The sequence below is a fragment of the Euprymna scolopes genome, chromosome 34, assembly GCF_053919585.1.
Source record: "Euprymna scolopes isolate OS-2025 chromosome 34, ASM5391958v1, whole genome shotgun sequence".
Taxonomy (NCBI): domain Eukaryota; kingdom Metazoa; phylum Mollusca; class Cephalopoda; order Sepiida; family Sepiolidae; genus Euprymna; species Euprymna scolopes.
The window spans coordinates 77408113-77434747 of NC_136515.1; the positions used below are offsets into that span (position 1 = coordinate 77408113).

Genomic DNA, 26635 nt, shown 5'->3' on the forward strand with positions numbered 1-26635 from the left:
AAACTTAGAATTCCACAATCAACCTAACAATTTCCAACGGAAACTGCACAAAATCGTAAGAAACATAAACAATTCTAATAAAATCTTTGTAAAAGCAGATAACACTAGAAACTTTTATAAACTAGATAAACAAGAATATAACAAACTAATCACAGAAAACATTACAAAAAACTACAAAATGCTAGATACAAACAGATGCGACTACATAGATATAATAAATACTGAAAGTAAACAAATTACCGATAAATTAAAAATTAGCGATAAAGTTGGCAAATTGAAACATAGAGAGGCATACTTTCTGCTTTAAGACCACAAATGGGACTTTAATAATAATCCCAACACCCGCTTGATAAACCCAACTAAACCAGAAATAGGTAGAATTAGCAAAACTATACTTTCTAGAGTAAAAAAATAAATTAAACAAGACGTAAAATTAAACCAGTGGGCAAATACTGCCAAAGCAATCACCTGGTTTAAAAATATAGAAAACAAAGATAAATGTATGTTCATACAGTTCAACATCATAGACTTCTATCCCTCGATATCCGAAGAACTTTTTAACATTGCCCTAGAATTTGTCCGAGGCATACACTGATATATCCTCGGAAGAAATCAACATCATTAAAAAATGCAGAAAATCAGTTCTAATAAATAATAATAACCAATAGATAAAAACTAAAATGAAAAATTCCTTTGATTTGGCGATGGGTGCCAGGGATTCTTCAGAGGCATCAGATCTTGTGGGATTATTCATTCTATATACCCTCACAAGCATATTTGATAATACGGATATCGGCCTATATAGAGATGACGGACTAGCTATAATAAAAGACGCCAACAAAGTCAAGGGAGATAACTTTAAAAAAATCATACACAAGGAAATGAAAAAATTAGGCCTAAAAGCAGACGTATCAGCTAACATAAAAATAACAAACTTCCTGGACGTAACGTTAAACTTAGATAAAAACACATATGAACCATACATAAAAGATAACGCTACTCCAATTTACGTAAACCTTAAGTCCAATCACTCACCATCAATTATAAAACAGATTCCTAACTCGATCGTAAGTAGACCCAGTAATAACTTAAGCGATGAAAATGCATTTAACAGGTCAACCAATATCTATGAAACAGCCCTAAATATAGTGGATACAAAAATATCGATAGCAAATATTAGCAAAAGAACACCAATAACTATAATAAAATTTAAAATAGAAGAAAAAGAACTATAATTTGGTATACAGTCCCATACAATCAAATGTTAAAAACAAAACTTGGCAAGAAATTTCTGGATCTTATTGAAAAACACTTTCCCGCAACCAACCCCTTACACAAAATCTTCAATAAAAATACCTTAAAGTTATCCTACAGCTGTTGCGAAAATTTAGAGATGATAATTAAAGCACATAATAGCAAAATATTAAATAAAAACAATGTAAACAACAACAAAATAAACAATAAAAAAGTAGACACCATGACAAAAATAAAACTAACACTAGCAGAAGTAATAATAATAATAATAATAATAATAATAATAATAATAATAATAATAATAATAATAATAATAATAATAATAATAAACCAACCCCGGACAAGAACAACCATACTAGAAATAAAAATACTAATAACGAACAGGATAAATGCAACTGTAGACACCGCACACTTTGCCCACTTCAAAATAAATGTCTAACCAAAAGCATAGTTTACCAGGCCACAATATTTGCGAAAGAAAAACCGAATAACAAGAAATATTATATAGGTATGACTTCCTTAGATTTCAAAACTCTATGTTATGACCACAACAATAAAAAACACCGTATGAAAACAACGCTAGCAGATAAATACTGGGAACTCAAGGAAAGCGGACATTCGCCGGTAGTCGAATGGAAAATAATAAGACAAGCTACCACGTGTAGAGACCTAGACGACCCATGTAGATTATGCCTTCATGAAAAATTTGCTATACTGTACTTTAAAGAACCCAAATATCTATTAAATTGTAGAAGAGAAATAGCGAACAACTGTGTTCTCAAGATAAAATTTACTCTAGGATAGCGATACAAAATAATTTTAAAACTAACAAAAACAATAGAAAATAAACAAATAAATAAATTAAATAAACATGAATATATATAAATGATCATATATATATATGCATATATGTATGTACATATATATATATATTTATATATAAACTAACATAAAAACTAAAAAGAAACCTAACCTAGATTTAAAACAAGTCAAGAAACTAGATATCCAGGCTAAATAGAGCACACACACAGGAACAGGTCAACCAGAGGTCAAATAGCCCTTTGTTCGATAAGTGCATGTTCATTGGCTGATAGGAAGGACGCGGTGGATACGAGAAAGCTGATTGGCTAACTAAAATCTCAATAGAAAGTGCGTATATGAAAACGAGAGACAACTACAAAATTCGCGCATAAGCCTGAAAAGTCCTAGAGTGGATGAAACACGGAATATTCAGTGTAACTTAATTGCCATATATTTCATAACTTACTATATATATATATATATATATATATATATATATGTATTAAAAATTATAATAGAAATTATAATACAAATTATATATATACACACAAACACACACACACATATATATATTAAAAATTATAATAAAAATTATACACATACAAACACATATATATAAACACAAACAACTTTTGTTTACTGATTTTGGTTTGAACTTTGTAATTAATGTTCTTGTTTGTGATTTCACTTATTCTCGGAGACGATAAATGCTAGATCATAGCTTCGATGAGTTGATTGTCGATAATCGAGTTTCGATCTGGGCTTGAGACATTTGCTTGCCTAAACAAAGTGACACAACTAAACAGTATGTAAGTTCATGATTTTGTATATATATATATATATATATATATATATATATATATATGATTAGTTTTTTTGGAAAAAGAATTCCAGCAGAGTGCTCAATTAAAAGGAAAATCCAAATTTTAAGAGCGTACTTATATTTTGTGTACAGAAAGTTGTTAGTTGAGACAGGTCATTGGTACCGTCGGTTTCAAGCCCGATAATAAGGCCCGTTTAAGGTATCCTTATCGAGCTCTCTTCAGCCAAGACGAATATTGGCTGAAGAGAGCTCGATAAGGATACCTTAAACGGGCCTTATTATCGGGCTTGAAACCGACGGTACCAATGACCTGTCTCAACTAACAACTTTCTGTACACAAAATATATATATATATATATATATATATATATATATATACACAAAGTGACTCCTAAAAAACGGGCCCAACTCTAATTAGGCCCTGTTTCTTAGTGTTTTGTCCGAATGAAATTAAACTTTGGTCATAACTAGTTTATTATATTCAACACATCACATCAAAACACTAGGGTCTTTGGCCTTTTTTCTCCATTTTACAGCATGTGTTCTAGATGGCCTCCATTTAGCTTTTGTTTTGTTTTTTGATCACCCTGTATACTCGGTGTTGCTCGATATTAAACGTAACGTTACATTCCTTTAAAAATGAAAGAAAAAAGGAAAGAAACCGAGACATGTGCATGCGAGTACTGTGTTTTTTTTTTTATTCAATTTTATAAGTAAAAAATACTCGGGCTGTGATCGAAACCAAAACCAGTGAGTAAAGTACGACAACCATTAGGCCAGCTTGCCAAGATCTTTAAGAAGTGTTTTCAAATCTCATATTTTTAGCAGAAGGAAGCTGTCATGTGAACAATTCGCGCATGCTCATTTGTGAAACTGTTCACATACAGATCAAAATCCGATAACCGCAAGTAATAATTTTTCAAGTTTGACCCCTTAGCAACAACGGATGAAAAAAGATTAAATTCTTTTCTACCTTTGTGAATACCCTATATACCAAATTTTAAGTCAGTAAATTAAAAATTCGGTTGGTATATTTGTTGGGAGTTGTCCTAACTCATTCTCTCTCTCTCTCTCTCTCTCTCTTTCTCTCTCTCTCTCACACACACACACACACACACACACACACACACACATATATATATATATATATATATATATATATATATCCCTATCTAGCAAATGTCTTTCCCTGCAGAATGATGGCTGTTAGTATATTTATTGGATAATCCAGATGCCCGGGCATAAAGTCCAATGAAAGTCACTCAAAATCTGAATGCAGGTGCTTTCCGGAATGACATTAAAGAAGTCAAAATTGGGGACGTAGAATCCACGGAGATTAGGTTAGCGAGATTGATCGACATTTTCCAGACAATGATGGGATGTTGAAATCATCTGGTTCAATAAAATAGATGTGCAAACAACGGAGAGAGAGAGAGAGAGAGAGAGAGAGAGAGAGAGAGAGAGAGACTACGACGGACGAACTAAGCGACACACACCAACCCCGCCACGCGCACTGTCACTAATGTCAAAACTGTCTATTTTGAATGAACAACATAGTTTATAACCAGCTGAGTATTTTTATTATTGCTGCCAAGTGTATATATAGAGACAATGACAAGGGTTGATTTTTTTTGGAAATTATATAGACTGAAAAACACTTTTGACGACCGGCCTTAGCTAATATACAACCTTTCAGTGATTGCATTCGTTAGCGTTTACTATTTTCTAACATCTGATATCTTATCTAAATATCTTCTCCAAATATGAGATTAGAACGTCAATCGCATAAAATGAAGTGACAGTTTCAAAAGATTAAATCTCTGCGCAAGCATATATCATCCAAGATCGGATAAGCAGATAGTCTTATAGTTACTTATTTGGATTAAAAGCTAGCGCAGGCGGAATTTTCTCTGCTAGCCTTTCAATCACCGGCCCGAAGAATGTTGTGAATAAATTCTCCTCCATTTTAGTCTCCGGCCTTCTAATGGTAAGGCGTATCTGCTGTTTGACTTTTTTTTTTATTATTCTGACACTATGGACTGTTAACTGTATGTTATATATTGATAGAGGTAAATCTACTATTAGCTGTAAGCCAGTGTTTATTGTTGAGGGCTATCTTGGTAAACAGGATATGCTTTAGACAAAGGGTTGTGAAAGCGATCCAAATCGATACTGCTGAGAGTGTGTTATCCGAAATATAGCAACACAAATAGTGAACGGCTTTTTATTTATCTCCCACACCTAAGACGTCTAGTTTTCATCCTAAGCGATACTAATTCCCACTATAATCAATGCTGGCATTTAGGAGATTGAAAATTGCATTGTAATGATGACTGAACTTATGCATCTTTGGCATGAACGTTACATCTCTGTTGCAGATATTGACGGTGTGAGATATTAAGAAAGCAAACCCTGTCGTAGACGTGCGCTGTAAGCAGAGATGCGTCATTGCATACCTGGCAAAATGCATTGAGAATGTTGGTGACCATGTAGAAACATATTGTGGAGCATCAAAGATCGCTCGTTTTTGTGGTACCACTTTCGTTCTCGTAGCTCTTACACTTTTTAGTACAACGGATAGGGAGCTTTATTTTTGAAACGACCTCCGTATATATTGAGGAGTGATATGTATATATATATATATATATATATATATATATATATATATATATATAAAAGTGTTTCCTTTTCAGATTAAATGTTTTTAATATGTTTTTAACTCATTTCAATTATATTAAATATATCCAATTTTATTAACTGTTTGCTCATATATATATGTGTGTGTGTGTGTGCGTGTGTGTGTACATATATATATATGTGTGTGTGTGTGTGACACTATCGTTTCCCGGGGACTGTTACTTGATTGAAGAACGTCCTGGGAACGCAACCAGCTCTCCGGATATTAGAACATGACAAGTATGGAGTTGTGGATTTAAGTATTGTCCCGGTGGAAATGATTTGAAAAGTGCTGGCCAATTCTCTTCTTGACTCGCTTAATTCTTGTTAATTGTCTGTCCAGTGCATGTTTATGATGACTGTGCTGTCAAAATAAAAAAAAAGGATGACCATAAGTTTCTGGCTGAGTTTGCTCTATCTGGCCTTCTTGGGTCTGGGAGAGCCAATATTCTTTCACTGGGAACTCTGTCTCTTCGTCTCAGGTTCCTACCAGTAGATCCAGCTTCTATCACAGGTCACATGAGATTTAAAATCTGCGGGATCTGAATTTATCAGATCGACCATCTTCTTGCTGTCGTGATTGTTTCTTGCTTTCTGATCTTCTCTGAGCACCCGTTTGGAAAAAAAATTCCGCATCTTCAGTTCTTCATGAATAATTGTGTGTACAGTTCCAACACTGACATCAAACGGTGCACTTATAGTCTCTAGAGACACCCGATGCTCCTAATCCATTAAATTCTTTATTTGGCCATTTAACTCTGGTTTCCTGACTTCTTTACTCCTCCCAAACCCCTCATCATCCCTTACAGCCTCCTGCTTTAACTGATACTAGATTCATGCAAGATGATCCAAAAGACATCTGAATCATTCCATACGTTACTGTGGCATTTTTTTCCAAATTTAAAACATAATTTTATTGCATATCGTTCTTTTGAAGTGCTCTCACGTCCAAACTGCATTTTTGATATCCACTAGCTGTTACACCCAGGCTTTAGTAGGGTGTATTCAAAATCCTGCTGTAACTGTTCATTTGAACCCGAAATCATAAAATATTAGTCAATCATCACAGAAGATGCATAGAAATAACACACTGAATTTACAGGAGTGCACGACAGTTTTTAATACCTGTACAAAAAATAAATCTTGAAACTTATTGAAGGCACCTTTGTATATATTCCTCTATACAGAATAATCTCTTAGATCAATGAAGGAACCAACACGACTGTTGGAATACATATTCTAGGCAACACTTCGTAGCATGGGAGCATTCTTCGGTGAAATCCAAAAATTCAGTACACAAAGTTAAGACACAGGTTTAGCTAAATATGGAACAGAAATCACTAAGCATGAAACAAAATACGAAACACGTCTTGTTTTATCATGAGACAATAATAAAATAATGTTTTATTTTTACATTTCTATGTAAATGTTTTCATATTAAAAATATATTCATATTTTATTTCGAAAACGTCATTTAAACTTTCGTAGTTTATAAATTAGTAAATAGACATGATAAGTTTTTTCTTGGCCTGCATATAAAAAAGTAATCTATTTTCCCGGGCAACGCCGGGATACAAGCAGCTAGTTTATCAATAAAAGTTAAATAAAACCAATAAATCATTTTTGGCTAAGTCGTTTTGATATTTTAAAACAATCGGCCGTATCGTTAAACATTGACTTTAACTGCTATACATACTGTGCACCTTAAAATAGATTAAAAACAAGAAAAATAATCAATTATAAAAACAGGTTTATCCACATATGAATTGTTTTGTATCCGTCCAAAAGTAAGGCTGCCTAGTTTTTTTTTTAAAACTAAAACACTAAAACGTAGAAGAGCTACAAAGACGGGAGTGGTATCATTAAAACGAGCAACCTTTTAAGCTCTAGAATTTATTTTTCTACATAGTCATCATCATTACTGACGTACACTTGCAAATCTCTTTTGATGCCTCAGTTGTAAAAGTTCGACTCGCTCTTTGTTACGCACATATATGTTGCCATCGAGAATTAGACGAACCCGTCGCCTTACTGCACGGAGATCAACTGCATCGGCTTCGTAAACGTACAATAGGCGCCGATGAATGTTGATCGGTTCAATTTTGTCTCAATAGAGGAATTCAGTGACGCACCTCTGCTTCTGACGCACGTCCATGATAGGGTTGCTTTCTTTGAGTCTCACAGTGCTAATAATTTGCAACAGAGAGATGAAACTTCAAGGTCATTAATGAATAAGTTCAACAACCATAACAATGCCATTTACATTCCTCTCTGATCCATTCGGGCGGAATAAAAAATAAGAGGCATCACTTTTAGGATATATGGGTAAGTGCCTTTTTGAACTGATATGTGTTTACACAGATCGCACACACGCACACAATTTCAATTATGCACCGGTTATCTGCCTTTGTGGTTTCCGTTTAATCCGACAGGCGGCGTTTTTCCTACTTCCTGTTTCGCTTTTCTCTCTCTCTCTCTCTCTCTCTCTCTCTTTTTCCATTCGAGCCGCTGACGGGAACACATGTTTTTTTTTCTAATCGAGCTACTTGTGGGCCCGTGCCGACTCTTGCTGCCGAATGCAGGGTATGTCAGCGGCCAGGGAATTATCGCACTCTTCAGCATATCCAGGTACACTTTGATGTTGACATTTAAGCCGACTTCGAAGATGTGAGGTGACATGATGTGGCCATCATTTGAAACCACTTCAAAGACCATAACCTTGAACGGAAACTCAGAGAGCATGAGTTGTATAGTGGCACATCTCCAATTTCGCCCGTTGAACATTGTTTCACTTTCAGACATGAAAGAAAGCTGCTATTTCTCTTGTATTTCTATTTGTACGTAACTGTCCAAATAGTCGATGGTCTGCGAAATAAAAAAGAAGAAAATCGAACCGGTTTTCTTCAAACGGAAATGGAATCATGTCTTTATTACGGCGACAATTTTATCGTTCCATCATGTAGATGCGATACGTTATCTGTGAATGTTAAACAGAGGAGTGTTGAACTGTTAGGTAGATTGCTGTTAGCCTCGCAATTGGAAGCTGGGAATGTTTCGTAGAATTTACCAATTCGTAGTCTTGGACAATGTAGTGTTTTGTTGTGTTAATTAATATAAAAATATTTACTTACCATATATGGAATGATCCTGATGATCTTATCTTGAGCTGCAATGATAAAAATGGTTTCGTTCGATAATTAAAATGCAATAACACACATGACACGTAAATGAATGGTAACATTTAATACTAATACGATTAAACTTCTCTCTTTCAACAATTACAAGAAACCTCTCCAACCACTGATATCCATGACAAATAACAGTCTACATGAAAATTCTTACTTCAAACTCCTTGGTTTAGATTAAAGTGTAGTATCTGCGCGGTGATCTTGAAGTAATCTGCCACTTGACCCCACCAGGACAAGTTTAAGGCATTTTTTTCACGTTTTTCACTTTTTCATTATTTTTTCATTTGATTGTTGTTGTTTAAATGTTTTTTTTGTGTGCTTCTTCTCTTCCTTACTCTCAGGGATGAGATGATCTAATCTCGCCACAATTGCGAAGCAGCACTCTGACCTGCCTAGCCCAGCTATAGGAAATATGAAACGAAACAAATACTTTGAGGACATTGCGAAAGCTATTGCAAGGCAGGTTGGCTCCTTCTATCCTACTAGAAAACTACTCACACCCGAGAGTACCCTGTACAGCTACAAGGCAACTATTTGCCCGTGCATGAAGTATTGTTACCACATCTGGGATAGTGCATTTATCACTAGTCCCTCCCTCTTTAATAGGGTAAAAAAAGAGTTTTCAATCTAATAAGTCCCACTTTGTAAACGAAGCTCCGACCTCTGTCTCATCGCTGTAATCTTGCATCCAAGTGCTTGTTTTAAAAGTATTTTAATGGAATATGTTCTGGTGAACTCATTGCACTTGTACCCCTTCGACGTACATATTCCCGACAAACCCGCTTAGCAACGAAATCACACTCCTTCACTGTCGAGGTCCCTAAATGTCAGAGAGCTTTCTACTCTAATAATTTTTTCCTTCGAACAGCTAGACTTTGAAATTTCCTTCTGTAATTTACTGTTCTGCACTGATATGCAAAAGTTTAAATGTAATGTACACTAACACCTTGTTAATCCTTCTTAATGATCCCAATTAGTAGCTCCTTACGTCCAAGTGGCAATATGCCTTGTTTGGGCTGAAGGTAAGTGAAAAAACATGAAAACGAAGAAAGGATGGAAAGAATGGTAAGATGTTTAATATGAGGTTGAGAATTGAGTGGAAGAGAAATAAAGATACAGCACAATATATATATATATATATATATATATATATATATATATATATATATATATTGGATACTAGAAAGCTGATTGGCTAACTAAAATCTCAATAGGAGAGGAGCATATAAAAACGATAAACAACCACAGAATTCGCGCATAAGCCTGGGGAGTCCTAGAGTGGATGAAACGCCGAATATTCAGTGTAGCTTAATCGCCATGTATATTTTATAAATTACTATATATATATATATATATATATATATACATATATATATATATATATATATATATATATATATTTAGATCTTGGAGGTGGGCTCCTTCACTGTTGAGCCCTTTCAAACGCCGGATTCTTATCAGTAAAAATGGAGAAGATAAATTTCAATACTTCGTGGAATAAATATACTCAGCACAAAAAAAATCCAAGAATACCTAATTGTCTTGACGAAAATTGAAGAACTATTAAGACAAATAAAATGCAAGGTTTATTTCTTTTATATAAATCCTCAAATTTTAAAAGCAATGATTATTTTAGCTGCAAAAATTGTGAAATGGCACCACGTTTCAAGCAACTTGAACATTTCGAACGTTATAAATCAAATCACGTTGCACAATAAAGAAGCACAAGCAAAAAATAACTAGAAAACCCAGCTAAAGAAATTAACAACTCCAAATTTATACAAACTTAAAAAAACAAAAATATCATAAATGATTCAAACAAAAAATTAAAAAAACTATTAAAAATCAATTTCGTTAATAAAATCGATTCAGATAGCACCATTATAATGGACCGGCTTAAAATAAGCAATAGACTGCGCAAAAAAGAAGCGTGCATACTTCTTAAGGATCATAAATCTGACATTGTGAATAAACCTTCCACTAGATTCATAAACGCCTGCAGACCAAAAATTGGTAAAATAAATCCAAAAATAATAAATATAATAATAATGTAAAGACTACTTATAAACTGAAGGTATGTGTTAACACGGCCGAAACAACCATACAATTCTATATAGGAAACTACTACGCGTCAATCACCAAATAACTTTTAGATGATGCAATGGAATTTGCTACACTTTCTCGGACATATCTGAGAATAAAATCGAAATTTTCATAAAATTCAGAATGATTGTATTGTTAAGCATTTACGAAGTGTGGACCTAAAAGATCGGGTCAGCCAATTTGAGATTTCTATGGGCTCGCCTACATTTTACATAAGCTTACCAAAGGCATTGAAGGCGAAAATACCGGACTCATATTTATAAAAGATTCCACGATGTGAAAACATGAAGATAGTAATTGCATTGACTGGGCTTGGGTCTGTGGATCATATTGATGGACCCAGGTTTCATCCTGTGTAATCAGTCTTTAAAAAAACTTTGACTCATCTTTTTGGCACATCTCCAAATTCATCCTCGAGCACTCGGCGCGTTCTCGCTTCTGGAATCGTGTGAGCAACCTGGGAATCCATCTGGCAGACACCTTATGGATATGCAAATTGTCAGGAATGATAGTTTCCATAGACCCTGTACTAATCTTGACATCTTGGACTATTTGGTGAATAGTAATGCGCCGATCTTCCAAAATGGCAGCCTCAACTTGACGGACAGATGCCTCATCAATGGCAGAAGAGGTGCGACCAGGTCTGGGGGCTGTTTCCACAAACTTCCAGCCATGTTTGAATTCACGATGCCAGCGTTTTACAAGGTCATATGATGGGGCATTATCACCATAAGTTTCTTTCATTTCATCAAAAGTCTCCTGTCGTGTGCATCCTTTCAAATACAAAAACCAGATCACTATTCAACATTCAATAGGCTCCATTTCACACCTGACTCAGGTCAAACACTTGTAAAACAGAAATCACAATTAGTTCAGAGCTGTAATTTGCCACATAACCCGTAGAGATAAAATTCATTGCACATGCAAAATTTCAGCTAGATCAGATAACTAGAAGTGGGCCAGGGGCATTACTTATTGCACGCCCCTCGTATCGATTCATTAAATTGAAACGTCACTTTTACCTCGGCATGACTTTATCTGGTTTCAGTCGGCATAATGGAATGTCTTTCTTTAAATTATCTCTGTATATACACTAGACACAATGCTTCAATCAAACAACATTAACCTATCAATATGTAATTGTTTTCATATGTCCGTGTACAGAAAGCTAAATAACTAATACACTTGTGCAATACACTTGCGCAATGCACTTTTGCAGTACACTTGCGTAATGCACTTGTGCAATACACTTGTGTAGTAAACTGGCGCAATACATTTGTACGGGTGATTCATAGATTCTATTTTTTCTCAATAACAATTAGGTTTTGACAAAAATAATCTCGTTTTTCAACATGAAGTCGAACGTCAAAAAACGACAATATTTTTGCACCAACCTACTAGTTACCATTTTAACAAAAACAAAGCAACGAAAGTAAACAATTAAAAACCGTTTTTGGTAGCGGTAAATGGACAGACATTTGTTCAATTCCGATACCGATTCCGATACCGATTTCGATACCTAAAAATGTTCTGATTTTTTCGATTTCTGATTCCAGTTCCGCTTCAACGTCGCAACACTAGTTGATATGCCTTAAAATAAAGACCAATATCAGGATCAATTGTTCATTAATAATAGAAATTATGTTTCTGTACTAATTAACACAGAAAAGTATTGATATTTTATAAAATCATCAAACTGCAAACGATCGATCTAATTAACTGACAATAGATAATAGGTTCAAACATAAAACAACATAGGCAACAATTTATATGAAACCCTAACCCTTACCCCAACCCTAACCCTTACCCAAACCCTAAGCCTAACCCTTACCCAAACCCTAACCCTAACCCTTACCCTAACCCTTACCCTAACCCTAACCCTTACCCCAACCCTAACACTTACCCTAACCCTAACCCTTACCCCAACCCTAACCCTAACACATACCCTAACCCTAACCCTTACCCTAACCCTAACCCTAAGCCTAACACTTACCCTAAGCCTAACCCTAACCCTAACCCTAACCCTTACCCTAATCCTAACCCTAACCCTTACCCCAACCCTAACACTTACCCTAAGCCTAACCCTTACCCTAACCCTAACCCTAACACATACCCTAACCCTAATCCTTACCCTAACCCTAACCCTAAGCCTAACACTTACCCTAAGCTGAACCCTTACCCTAACCCTAACCCTAAGCCTAACCCTTACCCTAACCCTAACCCTAACCCTAACCCTAACTCAACGATGTATAGGCAAACAAACACATGAATTATTTACAAATGGAATTGTTCTGAAATTAATAACTTTAAACAATGCACAGGCTTAGTACATTTTGTTAATAACAGACCAGATTACATCGAGGATACGTCGTCAACAATCAATCGATACAGATTTTGCTTCCTTGAACTGAGGCAAAGTTTTGTGAAATTCTAGAAAGGGTCGCTTACTCAGGCTTCAGTTTTGTTCATTCAGAAGTGTTTAGTTTATTGATAATTGCTTGAATGATCCTAATAAAATGCCCGGGAATATTTTGTAGGCATTTCCTCTCATTCGTTGGATTTTCAATTTATTCTGGAGAGTAGAAATTGGAACATTGCTTTACTTTCGATTGCCTTGCAACTTTCTCTTCTTCTACGTTATCTTTTAATTCTCTTATTCCTTAAGCGATGTTCAAGACAAAGGGGGAAGCATTGTTGTTTTCTGAATCGTTGACTAATTTTTGAGTAAGAAGTAGTACATTTTGTTTTAGCCCCTGAGATCAAGTGGCTTCATGCCTTGTCTGGTACGGTTTTCATAAAAAGAAATACACTGGCCATGAATCCAACATTCACACGTCTAACCAATTAAGAAATAGTTAAGTGACAAAAAACAAGAACATAAATTAACTCAATCAGCTTTTAAACTGAAAGAAGAAGAAGAAGAAGAAGAAGAAGAAGAAGAAAAAGACAAAGAAGCAGAAGAATAAAAAAATAAGGAGAAGCAGAAGAAGAAGAAAAAGAAGGAGAAGAAGAAAAAGAAGGAGGAGGAAGAGGAGGAGGAAAATAGAGAAAGAATGAGTAGCAGGAACATAATTGGGGGAGGAATAGTAGGAGTATGATGAAAAAAGAAAAAAACAAAGAAAACAGTCACCAGAAGGATATACGCTGGTTTTGTAATAGTTTTGTGTGTCTAATCGAAACAGGTGCTTGTAATCAACTGTTAAGACGTATTTCTGTATGAGTGACTGCCCGACTGTTCACTAATATATCTCTAATTGTTCTGAGTCATCCTAAATGCGCCGGGGTACAGTGGTAAATGTGCCGCTTTGCATGCAGCTGACTCGGGTTTCAAATCCCAAGTCGGTATGTATTCTACAGAAAAGCACAAACGAAGCCGAAACAAATCTGATTCATTATTAATTGCTGGCTGCAAGTTGTGTGTACAGTGTGTCGGAATGTGGAATATATATATATATATATATATATATATATATATATATATATATATATATATATATATATATATAATAAAAATTATATATATATAAAATAAAAATTATATATATATATAAAATAAAAATTATATATATATATATATATAAAATAAAAATTATATATATATATATATATAAAATAAAAATTATATATATATATATATAAAATAAAAATTATATATATATATAAAATAAAAATTATATATATATAATAAAAATTATATATATATATAAAATAAAAATTATATATATAAATATATAAAATAAAAATTATATATATATATATATAAAATAAAAATTATATATATATATATAAAATAACAATTATATATATATATATATAATAAAAATTATATATATATATATATAAAATAAAAATTATATATATATATAAAATAAAAATTATATCTATATATATAAAATAAAAATTATATATATATAATAAAAATTGTATATATATATATATATATATATATATATATATATAAAATAAAAATTATATATATATATAATTTTTATTTTCTTATCAAGTTTAAATTCATACCTTTATTTTAATTTTTTCCAGAAACATCTGCCTTACTTTAATGCTAGGTTTATTTATGGTGTCTTTTACATTTAATAAACACCCTTCACAATATTTGCTGACGAGGAAACTTTGTTTATTAAAAAACTATATGTAATAATTATTGTCCGTAACTTGATGTCTACCACAATAAAAAACAGTTTTCCGAAACGATCGTACAAATAATTGATTTTGTTGTTGTTCCTTCTTATGAAACGGATTTTTGATTTAATTATAATTTGATTTTTAAATTTTAAATTATCAATCACATTACTAAATATTATATATATATATATATATATATATACATATATATATATATATATATATATATATATATATATATATATATATATATAAGTGATAGGCGATTACAATATTTTCCTGATTCCTTACTAAATTCCCGATTTCGGTACAATTACCGATTCCGATTTTGATTCTTTATAAATCTCTAAAGATTTAACTATAAAACAAGATTACAGTAAAAACATGTTAAATGTGTATATGTTTTATCAAACATAAAGGCACACTTGTGGATTTGTGATTTGTGGACTTTGGTTTTACAGGTAGTTAAAAACTAATAAATATTTATTCCTTTATTATTACTACCAGCAAAAGAAAGAGCTTGCTTTAAAGAAAAACAAAAAGAAAAACAAAAAAAAGGTAAATAAAGGAATCGTTTTTGGCATCTAAAAATAAGTACACATTTTTTCCGATTTCACCAAAAGTTCCGTTTTTCCCTATTTTCGATTCCAATTCTCAGTTCATATATATATATATATATATATATATATATATATATATATATATATATATATATATATATATATATATATATTTGTGTCTGGACAATTAATCGGAATCGGAATCGAGAATCTGAAAAATCGGAGCTTTTTGGGGTATCGGAATCGGAAATATTTGAACCTATATTCCGATGCCAAAACCGATTCCTTAAATTATCTTTTTAATTTGATTTTGGTTTAAGAAACATCGTACACTGCTTGTAATAATAATAAGATAATAACTATTTATTGATTTAAACTTCCAGTAACATTCAAATCACTTGATCACCCCGTCACAAGTGTGTGTTTTACGTTTGAGAAAATCTAGGCGCATTTAAGATGTGTTTTCACAGTAATCGGGACCAAATAACAATTTGGCAGTTAAATATTTAGATATCGATAAAGAATCAGAATAAGAATATCGATAAAGAATCAGAATAAAGAATCAGAATTGGGATCAGTAATTGTATCGGAATCGGGAATTTAGTACTGAATCGGGGAAAAAACTGTTTCTGTACACATCTCATTAGTGTGACTAGACAAACAAGTGATTCAAGCCGGAATTGAAATCCAACCGTCTCGCTTACAACCTGCGCCTCTACCCCTGCGCTATGATACAACACCCGCCCAATATAAGAAAAATCGAGATGTCAACAAACGTACACATCTTTTAAGGAAGCCTGAGAGCTGTTTAAAATTCTGAATGCCTGAAACTTACTGGCGCGCTGTCGATTTCTTTATGAGAACTCTGCCATTAAGTCGTTGCAACATCTTTATGAAAACCATAAAGTAATTGCAACATCGTTACTATCGGTTACAAATCTAAACAATGGAATTGTTCATCTTTACTGGACTTCAGTCCTGTTCATATCTGGCTTCCTGGCAATTCAGAGTAATGCCCTCTATTTTTATTCCACCTTAATGGATCAGAGGAGTTTGCAAATAACATTGTTATGATGAATGAAATTCTGCATTCATTACCTAAAAGTTTAATCTCTCTGTTGCACATATTGACGATGCAAGACTCCAAGCAACAACCCCCTGTGATGGACGTGCGTCAGAAGCAGAGATGCGTTATTGAATTTTTTCTTGGATTAAAAATTGAACCGATCAACATTAAGCGTTTGCAATTGATGTCAACATGAGTTCATCAATGGCAGCAAGTATTTAATTACAAAGTGCGCTCATAACGCCCATGCACAGCCACCACCCCATGGCAAAAGTGCATTGAGAATGGTGGTGACTATGTAGAAAATAAATTTTGGAGCACAAACATTATTGGTTGAAACGGTATCACTTCTGTCTTCGTAGTTTTTCAACTTTTTTTTTTGGAAGAAAAACATTAAGGGCATTATCTAGGCTGTTGCAAAGATTGTGGGCTTCCTCTACCGTGCTAGAAAATACTGACGCATGAGATTATCCTATATATTTACAAAGTTACTGATAAAAACTTGGAATTGGAATACAGAATGAATACTCATGTCGGACTAATTAATTCACAGAAAATCGTACGCGTGCCTTCACACCTCTGTAGTTCTGCACAAAACATACTGCTTCGTCAGTCGTAATAAATTCCGAACTAAAGAAATAGCGATGATGAGGGACAGTGAGGGAGACAAAAGTGAGAAACAGTGAGGCAGACAAATATACGTATGTAAATACGAGGTGCCTTCAATAAATTTCCAGACTTTTTTGTACAGGCATTTCACATTGTCGTAGCGTCTTAAAAATTACGTATGTTATTGCTATACATCTTGTGAGATGACTGATCAATTTTTATGATTTCAGATTCAAATGAACAGCTACAGCAGGAATTGGAATACACCATACTAAAGCCTAATCGTCTCAGCTGGTGAATTTAAAAAAATGCAATCTGGACGTGAGGACACTTTAGAAGATCAATATGCAATTAAATTCTGTTTTAAACTTGGGAAAAATGCCACAAAAACGTATGGAATGCGTCAGACTTCCTTTGAACTCTCTTGCATGAATCGAGCATCAGTTTTTGTGGGGCATAACAACTTCAAGGGAGGCAAGGGGTCTGTGAAATATGATGAGAGGTGTGGGAGAAGTAAGGAAGACAAAATACCAGAGTTTATAGGCTAAATGAAGACTTTCATTGATAACTACCGTGGAATGTCAATAGAGACAATAAGTTCACAGTTTAGTGTCAGTGTGGGAACTTTACACACAATTATTCGCGAAGAACTGAAGACGCGGAATGTTTGCGCGAAGTTTTCTCCAAGAGTGCAGTCAACAACTCAATCCTTGTAACAGACTTTTGACCAATATTAATTAAGTTTTTCACATTCCCGATAGTCCAGACGTTGCTTCCTGTGACTTTTGTTTATTCACTAAACTCAAGGAGAAATCTTTGATAATGTCCTTATGAGACAACTGAGGAGATGAAAGAGGCTGGGATGAGGGTTATTGGCAGGCTCACACAAGAGAACTTCCATGGGGGTTTTCCATAAGTTGTTGGAACAGTTCAAGTGCATTGCAGCCGGAGGAGATTACTTCGAAGGGGACTAGAGTTTTATGTGTGTACTATAAACAAAAGTGCCTATACAAAAAAGTCTGGAAACTTATTGAAGGCACCTAGTACGTATATATATATATATATATATATATATATATATATATATATATATATATATATATATATATATAGGCAATAGGGTGGTAGGTAGGTTAAAATGGAAAGACGGCTCTATTATGTTCAGTTAGCCAAAAATCATTTTATTTATTTTGCTATAGCAGTATTTTTTAACACTCTTTTTCGCCTCAAACAAGCCGTACTCCCACTTGGACGTAAGAGGCTACTATTTCAGTTGGATTGTAGGGAGTTGAGCAGCAAGATATCTGTTCACACTACACTTAACTACTGCACGTCAGTACTGTCAGGGAATCAGAAAAAAAAACAGGTGGAATTCCAAAGTCTGGCAGATACTATTAGAACTATTAGAGTAGAAACTTTTCCTACATCTGAGAAATTAAACAGTGAAGGTGTTCGCTTTAGCAACTTATCCCTTTTTTTCATTTTTCTTAAACTTTTTCTTCCAGGGGATGGGACATCAAACCAGATGTCTGACATTTACCCCTATTTTAGTGAGTCCAACCAAGAGATCTTTTCAGGATTCTAGCCGTCCCTTTCAGTGCAATCGTTTGTATTTCACTTGCACTTGGTTCACCGGGTATGCTTGCTATGTACTTTTTAAAGTTCTTTTTCATAAGCCCAGTTGCTCCTATGATGACTGGTATAATTGAAACGTCTTTTAATTTCCAATTTCGTTTCATATCATACATAAGTCCTTGATACTTTGTTATCTTTTCCCTCTCAACTCTGTTAAGCCCTGTATCATTGGGTACACTGACCTCTATTACGGTCGCTTTTTTGTTTGCTCTGTCCCAAATCACTATATCTGGTTTAACAGCTGCGTTTTCAAGATATGTAGCAGTAGGGATTATTATTATCGGATTGATTGGAAGTATGTACATCGAAGTGGCACAAGTGCTATTTTATCAGAACACATTCCGTTAAAGTACTTGTAAAGCAGGAACAGGGATGCGACTTTGCGACGGTAGGATACGGGTTGCAGCTTGCGGGAACAGAGTTGAGACTCTTTTTGGACCCTGCTTAAGGGGCAATTTGCGATGGACAAACGTGCTCAGATGTGGCAACAATACTCTATGCATGACGAAGGGTGGTTTTCTTGCGATGCAGGATACTCTCAGATACTCTCAGATACTCTCAGATGCCTTGTATCGCGTACTCTACGATAAGTGTCAAGTGGGTTGCAGTAACGTGAGTTCGAAGGTTAAGTGCGGTCGATTACAACTTGTTTGCCTATTAATTTTTTTTTTTTTACTAAAACATGACCATTTCTGAATGCCCAAAAGCCACTCGAGGATAAGTATTAATAAGTTTAGCAGGTTGACGGTTAGTTAACTCCGTGATAAATAAAATGTTTTAAATTGAGCTTAATGATATCAGGTTGACAAGAAAGTTCTTGCGGTTTGTAACTTTTAAATTCAAATGAACATATCTCAGCTGAAAAAAAAAAATATTGATCGAAATAAGCACCATCAGAATCACCGCATTTTGACAACACAAAACATGTGTATTTATGCCAGTAACGTAAAAATCTTGCGTTCTGGTGGCGATGAAGTCCCTTAAGGTGTTTTTAATTTCGCTTAGGTTTTAGAAGCATTTCTCACGCAGAAAGTTGTCCAGATGCTTGAAAAGGTTGTAGTCGGTAGGTGAGAGTCTGGAGAGTATGGCAACAAGGGATCACCACACTCTTCAGCATATCCAGGCACACTTAAGTGTTGACATTCAAGCCGACTTCGAAGATGTGAAGTGGCATGATGTGGCCCTTACTTGAAACCACACCAAAGACCAAAACTGTAGCCGGAAACTTTGTTTTCATCACCCTGGGTACGTTTCTGGTATTAGGATTTGCATTTCGAAGGTGCTGGCAATGGTCCTGTTCTCATAACTTGGATCTGTAGAGAGCATGGGTTGTACAGCGACGCATCTCTGACATCGCTAGTTGAACACTGTGTCACTTTCAGACATGATAGAAAGCTCCTATCGCTCTTGGAATTTGTACACAACTGGCCAACTGTTAGATGATCTGCAACAAACAAAAAGAACGCTGATTTTTATCAAAGGGAAATGGAATCATGTCGCCTTTTCTAGTGCGACAATTCTATCGTTTCACCCAGTATGTGATATTGAGTTCGAGAAATCAAATTTTTTTTGTGTGTCATCATTTTTGAAAAAAATTGTAAAATATCTGTTCCGGTCACAATTGACTTCATGAAAATTAACTTTAAAAGCATTGCAATTAGAAGTCACTTCTCTCACAAACACAGCAAGTTGTGCAGCGTCCCTTGAGTCTGTGCATCAATACAAAAAATATTGCAATTCACGACATTATTTGAATTGTAGTATCTGCTGACATTTTTTCAATGCGCAGCGTGAACGCCATCGGAAATGGCTTATACTTTCAAATAAAGACGTTTTTCTCTGGACAAACAATATTCAAAATTGCTAAAATTAGCATCTGTAAATGGTTTCATCTTTTTTTCAGCGATCTGTTTCGATACCTCATAGTTGTCAATTGTATTTTCCTCTAATCAAAATTGCTCTTCATATTTATACTCTACCGCTTAACATCATCTTTTTATTGCGGTAGGGCAAGTGGCAATAGTAAACGATCGATGTATGTAGGAGAAATACAATAGAAAGTCGACTGAGACAATATTGTTCCTTTGAATCTGTCCTCGTCTAAGTCTGTTGCCGGTTTGCCCGTCAAAACAGATCGATGTGTTGAATAGTATTCTGGGCAACGTCAGAATTGTTGCTGGTGGTGCACACACGCATATGGTGCTGGATGCACACACGCAAATATTGTGGAAATCTTCAAACCAACAAATGTCATCAAAATTAAAAGAAGTGTGCAGAAGCTTTGAAATCAACATTCTTCAACTGACAAGTTTTGAAAACAGTCATATTAAAATTTGGCCTTGGACGAATTTCATAAGGGCCAGTGAAATGTAGTATTTATTTATTTTTTTAATTTTTTAAGCAGAGATAGGGATAATAAGGTTTACTGCTTTTTTTTTTTGTGGTGATAGTATTGAAATTCGGCTCGGTGGATCCGAGAAAGATAATAGCCGGCCTTTTGTTGGATTCAAAAACCTCGTTACATGTTAAAGAGTCATTTGTAATCAGGCTCGAGAGCCACACACAAAATGCCCCCGGGGCCGAATTCGATCTGTGGGCTGTAGGTTGCAGACTCTTGTACTGTTTTTCAGTTTTGAGGCAATTATTCCTATTCTGTCCATCCACGGTTGTTTGTTAACCTCTTCTAAAGTCTTATTGTAATTTTCACTAAAAAATGTTCTTTGCATAACGTAATTAAGCGAGATCCCTGAGTGGCTTCCGAGCCTTGATAAGTGGTGACCACAGTGTAAAAAAAAAGATCTTTTATGATTACGGCTATGACAAGAAAATATTTTTTTCATTATTTGGACTCTCGAGTATATATCAGTTAATATCTTATATGTTTTTAGATAGAGTGATGTGGTTCTCGATTAACTGTGTCGGAATAAACTCGAGAGTCAAAACAATGATAAGAATATGCTGTTGTCATAGTCCTATTTATTATTTTCGCATCACATGTAGCCTTCAAGAGTTGCATTTCGTTTGTGTTTCGTGATTATGTACTCATAGCTTGTCAAGAGAACACCGCACAACAAAGCTCGCATAAATAAATATATTTTTGTTTTTAATTTTCATTCAGACTAGCATCAGATAGAACCCTGACTAACTGGCGAGGGTAAGATAAAACACAGGTAAATTGATACAAAGTAAACACTGTTATGCACGTGGATTCTAAACTATTGCCGTAAAAAAAAAAAAAAAAAACTGGCAGAAATGACTAAAGTTCCCATTGCTTGCGAACAAGGAGAAATGCGTGGAATTTTTTCGTTGTTATATTTTATTGGATATTATTATTATTATTATTATTATTATTATTATTATTATTATTATTATTATTATTATTATTGTTATTATTATTGTTATTATTATTGTCATTATTATTATTATTATTATTATTATTATTGTTAGTATTATTATTTTCATTATTATTATCATTATTATTATTATTATTGTTATTGTTATTATTATTATGATTATTATTATCATTATCATCATCATTATAATTATTATTATTATTGTTATTATTATTATCATTATTATCATTATCACTATCATTATTATTATCATTATTATTATTGTTATTATTATTATTATCATTATCATTATTATCATCATTATCATTATTATTATTATTGTTATTATTATCATTATTATTATTATTGTTATTATTATTGTTATTATTATTATTGTTATTATTATTATTAGTATTATCATTATCATTATCATTATTATTAATGTTATTATTATTGTTATTATTATTGTTATTAATATTATTAGTATTTGTAATAGTATTATTGCTGCTATTATTATTATTATTGTTATTGTTATTATCATTATCATTATCATTATTATTATAATTGGTATTATTAATATTATTGCTGCTATTATTATTCTTATTGTTATTTTATTATTATTATCATTATCATTATCATTATTATTATTATTATTATTATTGCTGCTATTATTATTTTTATTATTGTTATTGTTATTATTATTATTATTATTATTATTATTATTATTATTATTATTATTATTATTATTATTAATTAATTAATCCCTAGGAGTTCTCATGCAGGTCAGACAGAAAGATTACACTCTATCAACCCCCGCTGGTGTTCCCTGGAGTCTGGATGAAAAGAGATCTCCCCAGATTTCCAGTACTCTCCACCTTTATCGATAATTTTTCTCGTGAATTTGCATCATCGCAACAACCGTTGCCATTGATTTCTCACTGCCAATGACTATTGGTCTTAACTGAAATTTGGGTGGCAATAAGCCTCCTCAAGTTCTCAGTACCTTCAGACTCATCCAGTGGTGACTGTCTCTCATCGGTCTTTTCGTACTCCTCGAATATTTTGTCGTGACAGTTGATTTTTTATTACGATTTTGCAGTTAGAGTTTTCTTGATTCTATGTTGCGTTCGTCTGTTTTATTTTTGCTACAGTTTTTAGGACTTGCTAGTGTTTGTAGCCTATGTTTATTATTATTATTATTATTGTTGTCATTGTTGTTGTTGTTATTGTTGTTATTGTTGTTTATTATTATTATTATTATTTTTATTATTATTATAATTATTGTTATTGTTGTTGTTATTGTTGTTGTTGTTGTTGTTATTTATTGTTGTTGTTATTATTGTTGTTGTTCTTATTGCTGTTTTTATTGTTGTTGTTATTATTATTATTATTGTTATTATTATTATTATTATTGTTAGTATTCTTCTTCTTATTAATATTGTTGTAGTTGTTATTGCTGTCTTCTTCTTCTTATTATTTTTATTATTGTTATTGTTGCTATTGTTGTGGTATTATTTTTGTAGTTATTATTATTGTTGTTGTTATTATTATTATTATTTTATTATTAATATTATTATTGTTATTATTATTATTGTTATTATTAATATTTTTATTAATATTATTGTTCTTGTTGTTGTTGTCATTGCTGTTTTTCTTATTATTATCATTATTATTATTGTTGTTGTTATTGTTGTTGTTATTATTGTTGTTGTTATTATTATTGTTGTTATCATTATTATTATTAATATCATTATTATTATTATCATCATCATTATTATTATTATTATTATCGTTATTATTATTATCATTATTATTATTATCATTCTTCTTCTTATTTTTATTATTATCATTATTATTATCATTCTTCTTATTTTTATTATTATCATAATAATAATAATAATAATATTAATAATAATAATAATAATAATAATAATAATAATTATTATTATTATTATTATTATTATTATTATTATTATTATTATTATTATTGTTATTACGCTTTGATAATAACCGTACTTTCCCCAGAATCGGAGTAACAATAAGTCGTCCCACATTTTAACTAATAACTATTGCAAATGACTTTTGTTATCACAAGAGTCGCTTTGATTTCTTGTTGAGAAACAAAACTGGTTTTCTGTGGAAATTTGCGTGGCAATACGCCTCGCAGTGATCGGATTACTCTCAGTTCTCTTCCAGTGGAGGTTTGCTTAAGGTTCTACCCACTCCCCCCTGTCATTCAAGCCTACATCGACTCTTCAAAATTATTTTGTCTGGTATTAGTCGAGACTGATGCCAGTTTTAGGAAATCAATGTATAACCTATTTAGCAGTTTCAGTTCCTTTGGTTTCATATGTTGTTCCCTCCATGTTTTTATATAGCTAGCAAGTGTTTATAGTTTATATTGGTTAGTTGCCGCACTTGAGGAATTTCTAAATGTTTCCAGTTGTTTTCTGCATAGCTGTGTGTTGTAGAGTTTGAGTTCTATCTTTGGTTCTAATAATTTTTACTGTCCCATGACATAAATATCACCGGAATTTACAGTGAATTGTTGAAAACGATACATCAATACATATATAAATGAGTGAAATTGTCTCTGTGTGTGTACATTTCCCTACCAAACTACTACAATTTTAAGTCTACAGACTCAAGATTTGACATAATGGGTATTGAGATTTAGAAGAATCTTTTTAATCGGTTTTTGGCCCAAAATTTGGCTGTCAAGGGGACAAAATTCAGTGTGTGTGGCCGGGTACAGCTAGTTTATCTATCTATCTATCTATCTATCTATCTATCTATCTATCTATCTATATATATATATATATCTCTCTCTCTCTCTCTCTCTCTCTCTATATATATATATATATATATATATATACTAGTAAAAGTACCCGTCGTTGACTGGGTTCAAAAACAGCTTACAGAAAATGGACTCTTATTTATGAAAGTACTAGCGGGGGTACCCGGCGTTGCCCGGGTGTTTGGAGGTGTGTGTGTGGTGGGGGGATAGATTAAAACAATGCTGTTAAAAAAAAACAAAACGTTGGCCGGTTGTTTGGAGATGTAAAAGAAAAAAATTGTTTTAGTATAAAGGTAGGCTTGAACCCCGAACGTTTGACGCGGAGGTGGAAAGGAAATGAAAAAAAAAAACCTGCGACCTAACCACCTCGACCACGGGAACAGATGAATTGATAAGTGTGTTAAGTTGACGTTTATAAATCGAAATTAGCAGGTGCGACAACGTCAAGTTGCGAAAGCCAGTTTCTGTTTTCCCCGCTACGCGGCGATCAAACAATAAAAAAAACACGAAAAACTAACGTAAGGCGAACGAACGATGAAAACAGAAAACGAACCCAGGAAAAATGGCTTAAATAAGCCTCTTTTGATATTAAAATTTAAAAAACTCGGTGGGTACCCGCGTGTCTTTGGATGTCGCTAAGAATAAGCGAAGTAAAAAAAAAAAAAAAAAAAGCAGAAAAACGAACGTTACGTGACAAATGGCTTAAATAACACTGGTTACATATTTAAATTTAAAAAATCGAAAAAAAAACACCCATCTCACACCACGATTCGAACCCAAAACGTTCAGGTAATGAACAAAGGCCTAAACCAACTGAGCTAACGCGACGTACACGCGATTTGTTCGGTTTTTTAACTATTTAAAGTAAATAAGGTCACGACGTCATCTGACGCATGCGTAGAATCGGTAATTGTCACGAGAGGACCGTTTTTGTTGACCTACCCCTGTCGAAAATTGTGGATTTCGGGGTGAAAAGGTTAACGTTTTTGGCCAATTTTTCGATATTTTTCGAGCAACGGATAGAGCTTCGAGGTGATACCAGATTTGTGAATTTTCGTCGAATCTGTAGAAAGTTTTTAGCAGACATCCAAACATACACACATACATACATACATTTTCGCTTTTATATATATAGAAGATGATAGGGCATATCAAAACCAAAGCAAAATATGATGAAAGTAAAAATAAAATAGATAAACCCCATAATTTATTATACCATACCTGTTCACACTGAAACACTTATCACAATATTTTGTGGATCTATATTAAAAAAGTCTTTATTAAAGTTTGTGCCTATTTCCATTCTATGGAGGCCAGGCGCGAACGCAGACCCTACAATTTTATTATACCATCCCTATTTAAGTTAAAACATACTTATCAAAGTATTCTTATGTACGTCTATATCAGAAACACTTGTAAACGTTTTTTTTAAATTTTAAAATTTTTTATTTCTATACTTTGTGGACCAGGCGCGAACGCAGACCCCATAATTTTAATGAACCACTGTTCTGCCAGATCAAACATACCCATTCCTGTGTCTCGATACATCTTCTATCATTATATGTAATCAGATTTTTAAAATCGTCAACCATATTGGAGCCTATTCGTGACCAGACACACACACACATACATACACACAGACATTCAGCTT

At 33.3% G+C, this 26635-nt stretch overlaps 1 protein-coding gene across 8 annotated transcripts in view; it reads right to left on the bottom strand.

Moving 5' to 3' along the window:
- The window catches only part of LOC145259301 (glycine receptor subunit alpha-3-like), a 485592-nt gene that overhangs the window by 190755 nt on the left and 268202 nt on the right, over window positions 1-26635 (bottom strand). For all 8 annotated transcript variants that reach the window (XM_080117183.1, XM_080117181.1, XM_080117177.1 and 5 more), the window contains exon 3: window positions 8686-8720. In XM_080117183.1, coding sequence (XP_079973309.1) covers window positions 8686-8688 — 3 coding nt within the window. In that variant the 5' untranslated portion in view covers window positions 8689-8720. The remainder of the gene's footprint in view (window positions 1-8685; window positions 8721-26635) is intronic.